General features: G+C 50.9%; 1 protein-coding gene across 1 annotated transcript in view; it reads left to right on the forward strand.

The window, feature by feature from the left end:
* Positions 1-9,609, forward strand: part of ATP13A3 (ATPase 13A3) — a 62,194-nt gene extending 52,585 nt beyond the window's left edge. The window contains 6 exon segments of the mRNA XM_042458277.1: positions 726-913; positions 3,358-3,446; positions 7,319-7,399; positions 8,303-8,422; positions 9,285-9,344; positions 9,346-9,609. Coding sequence (XP_042314211.1) covers positions 726-913; positions 3,358-3,446; positions 7,319-7,399; positions 8,303-8,422; positions 9,285-9,344; positions 9,346-9,480 — 673 coding nt within the window. The 3' untranslated portion in view covers positions 9,481-9,609.
* Positions 9,610-16,607: the final 6,998 nt, after the last annotated feature.

Genomic DNA, 16,607 nt, shown 5'->3' on the forward strand with positions numbered 1-16,607 from the left:
GCTTGCATCCATTGTGTCCTGTTCTCTGGAGCAGCAGAAAACAAGCTTGCTCCCTCTTCAGTGTGGCACCCTTTCATATCCTTAAACAGGGCTTTCATAGCACCTCTTAATAATAGCTCTACTGTCCTAAATGTCTTAGAGGAAGGATGGCTTTTAAAAACAGAGTTGCCCATGTTGAAAGAGATCCTTGTCTATCTGTTGCATGATGAGACTTGGTTGTTTGACAAGGGTTGGTGTGTGTACTAGTAAAAACGGGCCTTCTGCAGCAACAGGCACACTTCCTTGATGAGACCGACACGGGTGTAAATGTGTGCAGACACACCTGCAGAGGAAGCCTTCTCTTTACAGTCACAATTGCCTCCTGGGGCCGAGGACTTCTGTAAGCGTATGCTCTTCACAGGCGGGAGTGTTGTTAATAACAGAAGTAATAATATCTCCAGTGGATTGGGACATCTTTTCAGTTGTTCTGAATTTTGAGAATGATTAACCTTTTACACAAATGTGATAGTCCTCAGAAGAACAGGTAAAGCGAGCTGATTGGTCAAAAGGTGCCCAGTGCCTGGAGGGTTGAGCTGCCAGGCTTTCCTTTGCCTGTGTTTGTGTGGGTTGCCCAGATGGCAGAGGAAGGGCAGGAGGCCAGGGAGTGGGATGGGCCTCCTCTTTTTCAACACAGATGGTCCACTACACTCTCCTCTGACTCTGTTGGATGGACTTGCTTGTTCCAGCGTTTGCGATGTATCCGGAGTCCCCTTTGCCAATGCATCACAGCACAACAGCACATCCGTTCACGATGAGCACAACATCCAAAACTACGAGAACACCACAATCTTCTTCATCTCTAGCTTCCAGTACCTGATAGTCGCCGTTGCCTTTTCCAAAGGGAGGCCTTTCCGGCAGCCTTGCTACAAGAACTGTAAGTACTCAAGACAATCTCAAAACCTGCCACAGTGGCGTTCCTAGGGCAGATGGGGAAAGGGGAGGGTGGCACAGGGGGGCAGCCCCGCCAGGCAAAGCAAGGGGTCTCTGATGGCGTTGTCAGGCTGACATCCCCGTGTAGAGTAGACCTTCGCTTGCTTGCAAACATAAAGACATCACATGGCATCAGTTGGGTGGGTCCTTCCAGGAGGAATAGTTCCTTCTTGGTTGCTCTGGCTTGAATCAGAAGTAAAGAAAATAACTCTGCATGGAGAAGGAGGATTACTTGGAAGGAAGACAATAAGCCCTGGAGGACAAGCAGAGATTGGCTGCAGAAAATGTCTTTCCCCAATTGTTGTTTGTTGTGTGCCTTCAAGTCAGTTCCGACTTAAGGTGACCCTAAGGCAACCCTATTGTAGGGTTTTCTTGGCAGGATTTGTGCAGAAGGGGTTTGCTATTGCCATCCTTTGAGGCTGAGGGCATGTGACTTGCCCAAGGGCACCCAGTGGGTTTCATGGCCAAGTGGGGAATCAGACCCTGGTCCCCAGAGTAATAGACCAACACTGAAACTACTATGCCATGCTGTCTCTCCTCCCAGATTGTCCAAGTGGTAACCCCCCCAAGAGATAGCCATTGTTGGCTGTAAGGAAAAATAGATGCCAAAATCATTGATTAGCACTGTACCATAGCTTTATTAGGCTGACCCAAAAGGTCACAAAATCTGCAGGTCTCCGGGTGATATCCTATCTCTTTTTGCCCGAGTTGTTGTTGTGTCCCCTGAAGCTGTTTCCAAGTTATGGCTACCCTAAGGTGGCCCTACTACAGGGTTGCTTTAGGGTAGCCATAACCTAGATCCTCTCCCCATATACTGTGATTTACGTCGCTGTTGAGTCTAAAGAGAAGAGGGAAGGGATTAATTTTTAACTTCATTGTGTTTGCTATGCATTTTTATTGTTTTAACCCACCCGGATTCCTTGTGATTGGGCGGGCTATAAATAAATTATTATTATTATTATTATTATTATTATTATTATTCATGTTTTCCTGGCACGAATTGTTCAAGAGGTTTGCCATCGCCTTCCTCCGAGGCTGAGAAAGTGTGACTTGCTCAAGGTCACCCAGTGGGTTTCCATGGCTGAGTGGGAATTTGAACCTTGGTCTCCAGAGTCATTGTCTGATGCTACACCACTCTGACTCTCATGACAAGCTCTGGAGATCACAAAAGTGTGTACATAATGTGGATTTTGGGCTTTTTCTGAATGGGTGGCATTTCTGGAGAGGCGTGCGTTTTGTAGTGGGAGCAGGAAGGAAGGGGGAAGTCAGGGCACTCTTTGTCCCCGAGGAGAGAAAATGCTGTGGGCAAGCCAGAAGGCGTCCAAGGAGGGTGGCCAGGATGACCAGAAGCCTGGAAGCCACCAAGTCCGGTGAAGAGCAGCTGTGGGAGCTGGGCATGTCCAGCCAGGAGGACAAAAGACTTAGAGGGGACGTGGCGCAGCTGTCTTTAAATACCCAAAGGAATGCCATTGTGTAGAAGGTGCAGCCAGCTTGTTTTCTGCTGCTCCAGAGAACACTAGAACACAAACCAGTGGGTCCACATTACAACAAGAGTGATTCCTCCTAAAGATTGGGAGGAACTTCTTGACTGTCAGGGCTGTTTGAGGGTGGACTATGGACTGCTTCAGTGGGCAATGGACTCTCGCTTTTTGGAGGTCTTAACCAGAGGCTGGATGGGTATCTTTTGGGTGTGAAGCCCTGGTGGCGCAGTGGTTCAATGCCAGTACTGCGGCCACTCACTCAAAACCATAAGGTTGCGAGCCCACTACCAGCAAAAGGACTGAGACTTGACTCAGCCTTGCATCCTTCCAAGGAGGTTGCTAAAATGAGTACCAGCTTGTTGGGGGCAATTAGCTTACAGTTGTAAACCGCTTAGACACTGTTAGTTCAGTATGAAGCAGTATATAAATGAAGCTGTTTGTTTGTGGTAATTGTGTATTCCTGCATGGCAGAAAGGGACTTGACTTAGATGGCCCCTGGGATCCCTGGCGACTCCATGGTTGTGTGACTCCAAGGGAGAGGTGCATGTACTCCTGTGCCAAGAGGTATCCAGAGCAATGATTCCACCTAAACATTAGGAGGAACTTGTTTGGCAGTGGAACACACTCCTTCCTTGGGGTGCAGTGGAGTCTCCTTCTTTGGAGGCTGGATGGCCATCTGTCAGTGGGGATGCTTTCACTGAGAGTTCCTGCATGGCAGAAGGAGGATGGAGTGGATCAGGGCCCTTGGGGTCTCTTCCAGCTCTGTGATTCTATGATCCCTCCACTTCCCCACTACCACCCCACAGGGCCTCACTGCCCCTCCATTTTCTCAGAGGTTATGCCAGGGGAAAGGGGTCCACACCAGACTGTAACTTTCAGGGCCACTCTGCCCATCTCTCCTTCACAGATTTCTTTGTGATCTCCATCCTTGTCCTGTACGCCGTCATCCTCACCATCCTGCTGCATCCAGTGGCATCGGTTGACACTTTTCTGGAGGTAAGATTGCAATATGCTGCTCCCCAGTTCCCCCGTGTTAGCCCCAGCTGTGCCCCCAATGCACAGGGGCTTTGGCCTTGGCTTGCTTTCTCTCAAGCTCCTCTCCCTCTCTCCAGAGCAAGCCTGCTCCTCTCAGGCATTATTCCCTGGCTTCCGCCCCCATCCCTGGGCAGCCAGAAGCCACCCTGGCCCCCAGTTGTAGGACTTTGGGTTGTGTGGGGAAAGAGGCGGCTCCCCTCCAACCGCTGAGGCAGAAGCCTGCAAGGCTGACATGGGGGGGGGGTGTTTGGGGAGGCAGAAGGGTTGGGAACCTCTGCCCTGAGCCCCAGCCATCTTCCCCGGTGGCCCAGCAGGCAGGAGGGACCCTCTGGGGGCAGAATCCTAGAGTTGGGAAGGGCCAACCCCAAGCCCTTGCTCAACACAGAACCTCCAGCTAGACTAGCCTCCCCAGCGGCAGGGAGCTGCTGTTCAGCATCTTTTTGAAGGTGTCCAGAGAAGGAGGCCTTTAGGCCGTCGGTTCCGTTGCTGAACCACTCTTTCTGTCAAGAAGTTCCTTTTTTTGATTCATTCAAAATCTGCCCTCTTGCTTACTTCCTACTGCTAGACCTGACCCTACTTGCTTGCTTACTACTGTTAGACCTGATCCTTCCCTCTGTGGCAGCCAAGGACAGGCCTGCTCCCTCCTCTTTGTGCCAGCCCTTGGGGTACCCTTCAGTCTTCTCTCCATGAAGCTGAACATGCCCAGCTCCTTCAATCTTTCATCACCTGTTTTGTTCTTCATGCCTCTTGTCATTGTTGTTGCCCTTCTCTGAACCTGCCCCAACCTGTCTATATCCTTCCTAAAACGAGGCACCCAGAACTGAAAGCAGGGCTCCGGAAGAGGCCTGACCAGCACAGAATATAGTGGGCCTACTACTTCCCTCACTTGGAAACTAATAGCCTTCACCTTCTTAGCTGCAGCTTCACACTGCTGGCCCATTCAGTTATGATCAGTTATGGTATAATCCCAAAGTCCTTTTCGCATTTAGTGCTGCTGAGCCACATTTCCTAAATGTAGAATTTTCCATTTGTTTCTGTTGAATTATGTTTTCTTAATTTCAGCCCAGTTTTCTAGTTTATCAGAGTCCTTCTAATTCTTTTCTCTAACTTTGTATTGTCTGCAAATTTGATAAGAATTCCTTCCACTCTATTATCTAAATCAGTGGTTCTGAGCAAAGCCAGAAACTATGGGAGCTGCATTTCAAGACCTTTAAGGACCAAAGGTTGGGAACCTCTGATCTCTTTAAACAGAGGCTGGATGGACATCTGTCAATGAGGATGCTTTGATTGAGAGTTCCTGCATGGCAGAATAAAGGGGTTGGACTGAATCGGGGCCCTTCTTGGGGTCTCTTCCAACTCAACTCTATGACCTAAATCATTGATGAAAATATTGGAGAGCCTTGGCCCCAGAAGAGACTCCTGCAGCAACTCCACTTGAGACCTCCTTCAAATCTGAAGCACAGCCACTGATGACAACATATGGATTTTCCAACCAGTTACTGATCCATCTGATAATGTTTCAGTCGATTCCATATTTAGTCACTTTGCTGATCAAAATATCCTGAGGGGCCTTATCAAATTATCAAATGCTTTGCTGAAATCCAGATAAATCGCATTCACAGCTGATCAAAAGAAGATGCAAGGTTAGTTTGGCAGGACTTGCATTGTGATCCCGATACTTGCCAACAGGCTCCTAATAGACATTTTTTCCCTGGCGCTGAGGCCCGGCTGACTGGCCTCTGGGACCTTGGACCTTCTTTTCTGCTTTTTTTGAAGAGAGGGGCAATCTTTGCCCTTTGCCAGTCCTCTGGCACCTCACCCGTCCTTCAAGACTGCTCCGAAATCATGGCAAGGGGTCTTGTGTTTTCCTTCAGTAATTTGGGATGCGGTTCATTTGGCCCTAGAGATCTGAACTCATTGATGTTAACTAAGTGACTGCCGATTAACTCCTTATCGGCCTTTGCAAGCTGGATTCCTTGCCAAGGCCTCTGCTGATGCATGGAAGTGTGCAGTCCTCCTTTGGGGGGACTGAAGCAACATTGGAATTGAGCACTTCTGCCTTTTTGTTTTGATCTGTTGGCATTTTACCATCCTTGCAGAGCAGCGGTCCCACCGTTAAAAGACCCTAACAATCCCCCCCCCCTTTTCCAGTTGTAGATGGGAAAGCAAGGGGCTGCTGGGTTTTTTATGCCCCCCCAGCCAAGATCACAAGGATGCTGCTGGAAATTCTGCAGAGAAGCACACAAATGGAAAAGAATCCCCCCCCCAAAAAATTAACCAAGAAAGCTAAAGGCACGAACCACAGACCACTAAGAATGAGACAGTCCCAAATACCCAACATACACGTGTCTTTAATAAAAGGCAGTTGAATCATGTCTGCTTTTCAAATAACCACATGCAACATTGCCTTGCCCTTTTATTGCCATGAGACATGAATCCAGCAGAGACGTGGAGAGCTTCTTCCTCCCTGCGTGTCTTCTTGGCCTTGTCCTATTGTGTTGTACCACTTTGCCATGGCCCTTCTGAATAAGGGTAGCCAAATTCCTGAGCCGTGGCTCCCTTGTCCTGTCCGCTTGCGTGCCTGTCTGCGTCCGAGTAGGGAGTGGCGTGGCTCCTCAGTCTTTGGATTGGGTCTCCTGCCTCACACTTCTGCCCTCTGTACAGCCCACTGGGGGGTCTTGGGGGTGGTATTTATTGGTGGTGTGTACATGCAGTGACCCTTTTGAGTAGACCCTTTTGGCAGCCCCCCACCTCTGGATGGAGCGAGCCCAGTTTAGAGGCCTCCATGCTGGGGCTGCCCAGCTCCAAAGCATCCAGCTGGAGTTTTCTGTTTGGAGGGACATGAGGCCCATCTCTCCATTCATAGAATCCTAGAATCATAGAGTTGGAAGAGACCGCACGGGCCCTGATCCAGTCCAACCCCCTTCTGCCATGCAGGAACTCCCAATCAAAGCATCCCCATTGACAGATGGACATCCAGCCTCTGCTTAAAGACCTCCAAGGAAGGAGATTCCACTACACTCCAAGGAAGGAGTGTGTTCTACTGTCGAACAGCCCTTACTCTCAGGAAGTTCTTCCTAATGTTGAGGTGGAATCTCTTTTCCTGGAGCTTGCATCCATTGCACCATTGTGTCCTATTCTCTGGAGCAGCAGAAAACAAGCTTTCTCCCTCCTCAATATGACATCCCTTCAAGTATTTAAACAGGGCTGTCATATCACCTCTTAACCTTCTCTTTTCCAGGCTAAACCCCAGCTCCCTAAGTCGTTCCTCATAGTTAGATTGGTTACCAAATCTTTCACTGTTTTAGTCACCCTCCTTTGGACACACTTCAGTTTCTCCAGATCCTTTTTGAATTGTGGTGCCCAGAACTGGACACAGAATTATTCCAGGTGAGGCCTGACCAGAGCAGAATAGAGTGGAACTATTACTTCCCTTGATCCAGACACTATACTTCTATTGCAGCCTAAAATTGCCTTGGCCTTTTTAGCTGCCGCCTCGCACTGTTGACTCATGATCAACTTATGGTCTACTTGGACTCCTAGATTCCTTTCACACAGATAAGTCTCTCGTTCAGCCAGGTGTCCCCCATCCTGTGCATTTCATTCCCCCAGACCTGAGGTGGGTCACTTAGACCCCACCAACTCTGTCCCCCAGTGAAGACCCTCTATCCAGAGGCTGAGCTTTTGGGCCCATCTTGGGGTGGCTGGTGGAGGGCTGGTCTCTTGGTGTCTGTGAACAGCGCAGCTGCTCTGCCTTCTAACAAGACTCTTGCTTCTGTTTGTGTCTCTCTGTGTGTCTGTGTCTCTGTTGGGGTGGCACCTTTGTTTTGCAGCTGGTCTGTCTACCCCATTCGTGGCGGGGCAAAGTCCTCCTCATCGTTGCCATCAATGCCTTTGTCTCCATTCTGGTGGAGGTGAGTAATTTGGGGTCTCAGGTGTAAATCACTGGTGAGGGGGGGAGCAAGAGGGGCTTGGGGGGTTGTTGAAAGTGTCAAATCAAGTGTTTCATAACTCAGAAGACAAGGTCGTTTTTTAAGACTTGGCATTCCCAAATCTTCATAATTCTCCCCAAGGCCCTGCGTTCCCCTCCTGGGTCTCTGAAATCCTTTTTTTGAGAGATGAGACTGACCGTTGGAAGGCCACGCCAGACCCCGGGGGGGGGGGGGGGGAGGCAGAGGGAGGTGAACTCACCCCCCTCCCAGGACAGTCATCTCTCTGTTGAAACACACACATGTCTGTGCGCGCACACACACAAACACACCTTTGCAGTCTTTTGAATGCAGAGCAATGCTGAATTGTAATACAAAAGGTCGGAAATCTCCCTACCCACCCACCCACGCACCCACGCACCCAGTGCATTTGGGCCACCATCAGCTTGGATGAACTCAGTGGAAGGGCCAAGGATTAATGGGAGCTCTAAATGCAAATATTTAAAAGATACCTGGCCTGGGAGCCTCCAGAATGAGTCTTGGGGTTTTGCCAAATTGCAAAGGAGCCACGTTCTGGGTTTGAGAAACTGAATCCCCGCAGCCCAGCCCTCCTAGAAAAGAGGAGCCCCTGATCTTTCCCACAGCTGAATTGGAACCATAGAGTTGGAAGAGACCCCAGGGGCCATCCAGTCCAACCCCATTCTGCCATGCAGGAACTCTCAATGAAAGCATCCCCGACAGAATTATGGAGTGCCTTTGCCAGGGGAGGGTGAGTCCCCCCTGCACTGAGCTGTTTGCCCCGGCATTGCTGCCCTTTGTGAAGTGCTCTCTCTCTATGAATGATCTCCCCTCTTCTTGATTCTCCCTGCTCCCTGGAACAACCCACAGAATGTCCTCCTTGACACGGTCCTTTGGAAAGCTCTCTTCAGCCGAGACAAGCAAGGAGAATACTGCCTAGCCTCCTCTTCCTCCTCCTCCTTCTCCTCCTCTTCCTCCCACCCACCACAGGTTGGAACTCTGATCTTTACTGTCCATCCTTCATGCATGCGGCCGTTCCCATTACTGCGGATGCCACAAAGATTGTGTGGGGTGGGTAGGTGGGAGGTTTTGCTGAATGTCGCCCTTGTGCCTCTGGGTTTGCCGGGGTGTCCTTTCTGGAAAGTGTTGACTGCCCCCTGTGCCGCCTGACTACCTGGTGGCTGGTCTGGGACTGGTTTTCCCAGTGGGGTGGGATGGCAGTGGTCTCCTGATTCTTTCTGTCTCATATGCTGGCCGCCTTCCCGAATGCTCTGTGAGGTACGAGAGACCAGGGATGTGAGGCTTTTTGGGGTGCTTCTTCCCTGGTCTGATAGCATGGCCCTTGGACCAGACCCCGCTTATGGCCACAGGCCTCCATTTGGGTAGGCTTGAACAGACCAGATTGATCCCTGGAGAACGGATGGGGCATGTGGCCGAGTGGGATGACTGCAACAGCCATCACAGAGAAGGTGGCATCAGGAGCAGAAAATAGCCACTCTGGTGGTGGGAAAGCGGGGAGGGAGGTGGCTTAATGACAGTTTTTCAGCTGGAGTCAAGCATGGGGTGCTTGGCCCCGGGGCCCCACTTCCTGCAGCAGGCCAGCCCCCAAGACAGAGGGGCCTGATCCACCCACATCAGCCATGCATGCTTTGAAGGCCTGGAGACTGCCGATGGGGGGCGGCATGCAGGGGCTGCAGGTGGTAGGAGTTTTTCTCTCTGCTGGGGTTTCCCTGCTGCTTCCACTTCATGGTCCTAGGAGATATACCCAGGAGGGCATCGTGGAAGCCAAGGTGAACATGAGAGGATGCCTCTGCTCTCGCTTCTAACCTTCCTGTTCTCCCTCTTTCACCAGGAGACACTGGGCGGCTGGCGGTGGTGTGCCCTTCCTGCACTGCTCCGGTCCAGGAGGAAGCCCCCCCAAAGCCAAGTACATGCACCTGGCCCAGGAGCTGCTGGTGGACCCAGAGTGGCCGCCCAAGCCATCCACGACCACGGAGGCCAGGGCCCCGGGGAATGGCTCCTCCTACCAAATCGTCACTGTCACATAGCGGCTGGCTCCTCCTCCTCCTCCTGTCATTCTGGCTTCCTCCGTCACGTCCAGAGAGGCAGCCGATGCTGGGAGCCCATCAGGCCTGGACCTGGACTGACTAGCAGAAGCCCCTTCTCTGTGGAGCGGGAACCTTCAACAACCGAGGCGAGGCGTTGGTATTTCTTTTAGCCAGTTTCCTTTGGCCCTGTGTCCAAGCAACGCTCCTGGGCCTGTAAAGATTGTTCCCGTGGGAAGTCTGGGTTCTGGGTCGCACAGAGCTTGGCGGACACAGTTCCTGCGCTGAAGGGATGGCAGGCCTCCTCTTGCAGTCACGTCTTCTCTGTCTCCTTTTATATCAGAAATGGTGCGTTTGCGCCACATTGAATGCAGGTTGTCGAATGTGTTCCTGGCAGCCCCCTCTGCCCAGCTGCAGCCACCCCACCACCTTTGACCCCCAACTCAAAATCTGACCCCACCTCCCACATTGGCTCAGCAAAAGCGCAAGAAACGAACACAGCTGAGGACCCACAGTTGCTCTCCTGGTAGGGAATGGTGGGGGATCTGCCCCCTTGAAGGCCCCTGCAACAAGAGAAAGGACGACTTCAGGATGACTGGCTGTGTTGTGGGTCCTGGGCTGAGGACAGTGGGATTTACCTTTTGGATTGAGGCTTCCAGCTCATGGCCAGACCACCTTCTCTGCCACTACCCTGAGGGGGAATTGAGATGCAAAATGGGGAGGCAGAAAGGCAGGTGGGCGGGGGACATGCCACAAATTGGAGCCTTCCTGGCATGGAGGGTCAGGCGGTTGAGCTGCCTGAGTGCATGTTCCCTCCCCGCCTTCCTTCTTCATAGCACACCCCACATGTGTACAAATCACCCCCATCTCCTGGGCATGGTTTTGAAAGATGTTCTCTGTGTGCACAATGCCAAAGGGGCCTGGTCTGGCTCCAAAGGATGCATTTGCTGCTGAGACAATAGGGCAGGGGGTGCGCATGTCCAAAAAGGCCTCTATGAAAGCCTCCAGCATGAGAGCAGCACCTCTGGGTAGTTTCCTTCCTCACCTTGCATCCCAACGGAAAGGGCTAGGGAGAGGCGTCCTGGGTCTCTGCTGTCTCTTGTAGGAGAGCAGGCAGCCCAATGTGGCCCCACAGGCCTTTCTCCTGTGTCCAGCCAGGGCCACAGGCCACCAGCCTTCCCCGGTGGGTGCCTGTCTTCCTTCCTCTTCCGTCTTGGCCCCATTCTTGCTCCAGTGTGTTGCCTTTCCCCTGCAAGGCAAAAAAACTTGCCTCTCCCTTGCAGCGCATCAGGGCAGGGGTGGCCCCGCTTGCGACCCCAGAGGAGGCTGGGGCAGTGGGAGGCGGTCCCTTTGGTCCTCCATGCCGACCAGGTTCCCCTCCTTCCTGCATGGGCAGAAAATGTCAAGGTGTTTCAGAATGAAATCCATGTAGCTATGCATCTTTTGACCTTGGGACTGTGACTTGCAAACACCTCATCTGACTAGTTGTGTTGGGGTGTGTGTGTGTTGGGGAGGGCTGAGGTGTATGGGAAGAGCCCCTAGGGTCAGAGTGGCACCGGTGGAGGGGGTCTTTCTTTTCTCTCCTCCGTTCCCTAATTGCACCCACACACAGAAACACCCCCCCCCCCCCCAAGACCTGCTGAAATGCCCGAATTGGGGAGAGGGGATGGCTGTGCTGGTGCAGGGCAAGCTGTGGCCTGCCAGGTTCTTGTTCAGCTCTTAGTTCCCATTCAGCACTGGCTCTGCAGGGTGGGGCCAATGGGAATTGCAGTCCAGTGACATCTGGAGGGCAGCCCCATTATCCATGCTGTGCTGGTGGCTGCTCTTCCATAGGCTTCTGTGTGGTGCTCCTGCTTGGCCTCTGAAGGGTGGTGCTGCCTTCTCTTCTGCCCTGGCTGATCCTCTGGTGCCCGCCTGAGAGGATGCCTCCCTGTCCCTGGAAGGGTCCTTGGGGCTGGAAGGTGCATGTGGGATGGGGAAGAGGACAAGTGGCTGCCTTGCTCTGGGGGCATCTTGCTTGCCAGCTGTTTGGCCTTTGGCCACCACCACCTGCTCCTCTGCAAGGCCTTTGAGGAAGAAGGGCAGCCGCCTCCTCCTCCTCCTGCTGCACCTTGAGTGCCTGCCTTGCTGAAATCCGAAATGTGTGGTTATGGGGGATCACTGCCGCTCTTCCGTGGGACCCCCTCGCCTGCTCTGGAGTGGCCCCTGGTTTCTCCCTTCCTTTGGAAAAAGTCTGGCATCAACTTGACGACTTGGATTCCGAATTCCCTTAAATTATTTGTCTCATTTGGACCCCGATGCCCTAAATCTTGTCTTTTGGCGTGTTGGGATTGTAAGTACAGCCAACGGAATAGTATTGCTATTATTGTTATTATTATTATTATTTTAATATATTTTTATTATTTATGTGCATTCCTAAAGGACTGATGCGCTCAAGAAAAGAGCAGCTGTTAAGTTATACTTTCGCAAAATGCAAAGCCAGACTTTTAAAATGGTCTGTCCCTCAGGGTTATTTTTACAAGAGCTTTCCCCTCTTCTTTCCTTCCCAGACAATTTGGGGCTGTTTCATAGGAACTTGGAGTGGGGTGAGGTAGGGCGGAGGACCCACATTTGTTGGTGGCGGTGGCGGGGGTCTTACGCACGTTTCTCCCCAGCCGTGGATTGCGTGTCCCCCCACGGTCTCCACTTCTGGGGGTGCCCCCCATTCCACGGTTGTTAACCCCCCAATACAGAAACTGACCTTCCTCCAGCCCTTCTGGGGGGCAGCAAGTTTTTGTGTATTGGAGGCCAGATGTTCTACTGCCACAGATGGGCTGCAAATGATGCTCCGTTCGGTTGTGGCCACGGTGCCACTGGACAAACATGTTCATTTCCTGTTACAGTCTTTAAAAAGGGGAATGTTAACACTTTGCACTTGCTTTTTCTAATTTATTGGGGAGATTTTTTTAAATGAAGATTTAATGCTGGCGGGTTTTACTCTGGACGTGTTGATCTACTGTCGAATTAAACTACTGTAATCTGCAGCGGACGTGTTCGTCTGCTGTGTTTCCTTCTTGTGTGTATAAAAGTACCCCAGTTAAAGAGAGGAAGGCTCTTTCCGTTGCGCCGCCGCCGCCGCAGGGCCCTCTTCCTCTCATACAAATGCTTCCTTTGGTCATTTAGTCGCCACTCGTCTCGAGACTTTGGATGACTTTATCCCCCAAAACTCCAAGCTGTAAAAGCAAATGTTTGCATTTGGGAGGGAAAGAGTTGCTCTTTGATGGCTCTAAATTGCTAGTTTGGTGCCATATAATGGCAGCCTTGAGAAAACCATCCCCATTAAATGCTAAAACCTCTGGATAAAGTGCGTAGGTCCAGCATCGGCTCCTGGGTCAGAGTCCAGCCGTCGCACGGGAAAACTCTGCTTTAAGGAGTGATGCCGCATTTCCCTCCGTGAAACAAAAATGTTTTTGCTGCTTTTATAATGGTACCTGGTTGTAATAAAGGCCTTTTTTAAAGAACTATTAAATCTTTATTAAAGAGTAACAAAACATAATCAACAATTAAAAAAAAAGCATACAAATACAAACTATTTTTCTATACCTAAAAAACGTTGTTGTCGTCATTGTGTGCCTTCAAGTCATTTCTGACCCTAAGGCAATCCTATCATGGAGTTTTGTGGCAAGATTTGTTTGGAAGGGGTTTGCCATGGCCATCCTCTGAGGCTGAGAGAGTGTGACTCATGACCCAAGGTCAGCCAAGTGGGTTTTCATGGCTGAACCAGGATTTGAACTCCGGCCTCCAGAGTCATCAGCACTCAAAGCACTCGGCCACAACATAAGGGGTAAACAATACAACCTACAATTAATAATACAATGCACTGCATCACTATAAACTATAGAGATCATATGCCTTACAGACGGAGACCGTGGCACCCGGTGGATCCCTCAAAAGTCTCTCTCTATTTCTATGGACCAAATCTGGCAAACCCCTTTGGTGCAGCAAGCAAGGCTCCCTGGCTGCTTAGCAGTGTCCTTCATGCGGCCGTTTCCTCTCTTCTGTTTTTATTTACTGGTTAGAGTTTTATTCAAAGTTTTAAAAACACACCAAGAATCATAAGAAAGAACAAAGAGCAGAAAAGAAAGGCGGCTTGAGTGGCGATGTTTCTGCTTGCAGTTAGTCGCCCTCTTCTTCCTTCTCTTTGGTGTTTTGCCGTTTCCTCTGTTTTAAATGGGTTTTTGAGATGACGAAGCAACTTGTGACACGTTCCATTTTTAAAAAACAACGACAAGGCTAGCTTTCCAAAGTCATGGCCAAACTCTGCAAAATAGCAAGTTCATGCACAAAAAATGCATGGTGCTAAAATTGGACTTTGGTGTCATGTTTTGCAGTGTTTTGGTGCACAGGTGTCCCAGGCTTATGGATCACTCCCTTTCATCCGGATGGCGCGCGGAGGGCATGAGGGCCAGAAACTGTCCAGTCCAGAGCAGCTGGTCAGTCCCTTTTTGCCAGGTGAGCGGCTGGGGTGGAGGCACGTCCTCCCGCAGGAGAGATGGTCACTGCTTGGGGGGGGCATCCCAGGCCCACGGCTGTCCCTCGAGGCACACAGCGGGGTGTCCTAGGGCTGGGCGCTCCATCCCAGTCTGGACAGGGATGTCCATCCTTCAGCAGACCATCCTCTGCGTTAAGTGACCCCAACATGCCGTTTCTGGGGCTGCCTTTGAAGACGGTTTGGGAAAGTGGTTGACCAAGAGCCCCCCCCCCCCCCCGCAGCAAGTCAAGCGGCTCCCGAGGGAAGAGGAGACCCGGCTTGACAACGGCGCAAGGGATCTATCAGCATGTGCTGATAGCAGGGGGTCACTGGGCTAAATCAAGGGGAGACTCAGAAGCTATGCAGCTGTAGAGTTTAACGTTGCTGCAAAACACAGATTGGACAGTTGGGCCAAAACCGACAAAATGGATTTCAACACAGAAAAAATGTAAGGTACTGCACTTACGGCGGAAAAATGAAATGCAGATATAGAATTGGGACACCTGGCTTAAGGAGACATGTGTTCGAGAGGGATCTAGTAGACCACAAGTTGAACATGAGTCAACAGAACGATGTCGCCAATGTGATTTTAGGCTGCATCAATTGAAGTATAGTGTCTAGATCAAGAGAAGTAATGGTACCTCTCTATTCTGCTCTGGTCAGGCCCCACCTGGAATATTGTGTCCAGTTCTGAGTCCCACAGTTTAAAAAGGACATTGAGAAACTGGAGCCATGTGTCCAAAGGAGAGCGACTAAGATGGTGAAAGGTCTGGAAATCATGAAGCCCTATGAGAAGAGACTTAGGGAATTGTTGGGGATGCTTAGCCTAGAGAAGAGAAGGTTAAGAGGTGATATGAGAGCCGTGTTTAAATACTTGAAGGGATGTCATATTGAGGAGGGAGCAAGCTTGTTTTCTGCTGCTCCAGAGAACAGGACACAAAGGAGCAATGGATGCAAGCTGCAGGAAAAGAGATTCCAGCTCAACATTAGGAGGACCTTCCTGACAGTAAAAGGGCTGTTCGACAGAGGAATGGACTGACTCAGACCATGGTGGATTCTCCTTCTTTGGAGGTCTTTAAGCAGAGGCTGGATGCCCATCTGTCAAAATGGGGGTGCATTGATGGAGGGTTCCTGCATGGTTGAAGGGGGTTGGACTGGATGCCCCATGGGTTCTCTTGCAATTCTATGACCTAAGATGGAGAGGGGTTCAACAAGGAGGGGTGGGAAGACCCCCACTCACTCTTTCCTGCTCAGTGATGCTTTCGCCCTCCAGAAAAGGCTGAAAAGAGGGGAGTGTTTGTGTCTTACAGGTATCAGAGCAGCTATTTTAAAATGGAGGAAAGGCTCACACAGCCCCCGGAGCCTTGATGGACCCCATCATTGAAGAACATGTGAGGGGGGCACTGCTTCTTTATGGCCAAGATCATCTTGCCTATCAGCAAGATGGCGAGGGCACAATCCACAGAGGCCTAAAGCAACAAGGATGGCAGGCACAATGGCATCACAATCTCCTTGTTTCTAGATGAATCCACAGAAAGACAGGAACTGCACCACTTTCTCTTCTGCTTTTCAAGCGTGAAATGCCTCAGAATGGCTGAACCAACGCTTTGCGTGAAGGAAGGACTGCATCCGGTCCCCAGCTGCCTCTCCAGGCCAAAGGTTCTCTCCCAGCCGAAGGAGAAGATGTCAGGGTTCCAGGAGCAGAAAAAGAGAGAGAACTGCGGGTCAAGGGGGTCAAGGGCCTGCCTTGGTCCAAAGCAGTGTCCTCCCTAAGGCTGCTTCTCATGACCGGACATTTGTGCCTCAGGAAACCAGCCGGCGGCCGCAGTGGGGGCAGGTCAGGGGAGGCTCAGGGCTGCGATCCTGCCAGGAGCCCTTTCCCACTTTTGGGGTGCTACAGGCCCCTGTACCCTTTCCTTGCTTAAACCTCTTTCTTTTCTTGACCCAGGCCTTCAAAAAACGTCTAAGCCATGATGGGATCTTGAAAGGGGTGCCATAAGAGGAGGAGAAATGCATCCAGACCCCACCTTTAATGGGGGGACTGTAAGGACCCCAAAGGATTTTAAAAAGCTGTTTAAGCTAGCAGAGATCCAAACATTGTGAGGCAATGGATCCCACAGGCTAGTTATGCGCACAGCATAAAGTCCCATTGGGCTTTAACCTGGACCTTAGTATATTGTGTAACTTATATATGTATTAAGCAGAGCAGCAGCGTATCCAAAGGTATATCTGAGCTTCTGGTCAAAGACAGGATACTCCGGTAAGGTAAAAAAACTTGATTGTCACAAAGAATTCATCTAACATCCAGAAAAAATCAACAGTAGAAAAAGCTATACTTTGGCACAAGAGTCCCTAAAACTGCCCCGATGAGTGAAAGTAAGGGGGAGAAAACATCCCTGGGGCAGACCCTCTTGGGCCATCCTTTCAGACTCAGGACAGAGGAGGAGAGAGAAAGAGTCGTAAACCTTGACTCTTCACCTTTAGCAGAGAAGAGGAGGACGCAGCAAGTGACCGCTTGGCAATGGCACTGGCCAAAGACAGGCAACCAAGGAAGGTATCTCTCTACTCAAAGTACCATAGAGACCAGCATCAGTCTTCTTCACAAACGCATGGCACCTGG

The sequence above is a fragment of the Sceloporus undulatus genome, chromosome 3 (genome assembly GCF_019175285.1).
Source record: "Sceloporus undulatus isolate JIND9_A2432 ecotype Alabama chromosome 3, SceUnd_v1.1, whole genome shotgun sequence".
Lineage (NCBI taxonomy): Eukaryota > Metazoa > Chordata > Lepidosauria > Squamata > Phrynosomatidae > Sceloporus > Sceloporus undulatus.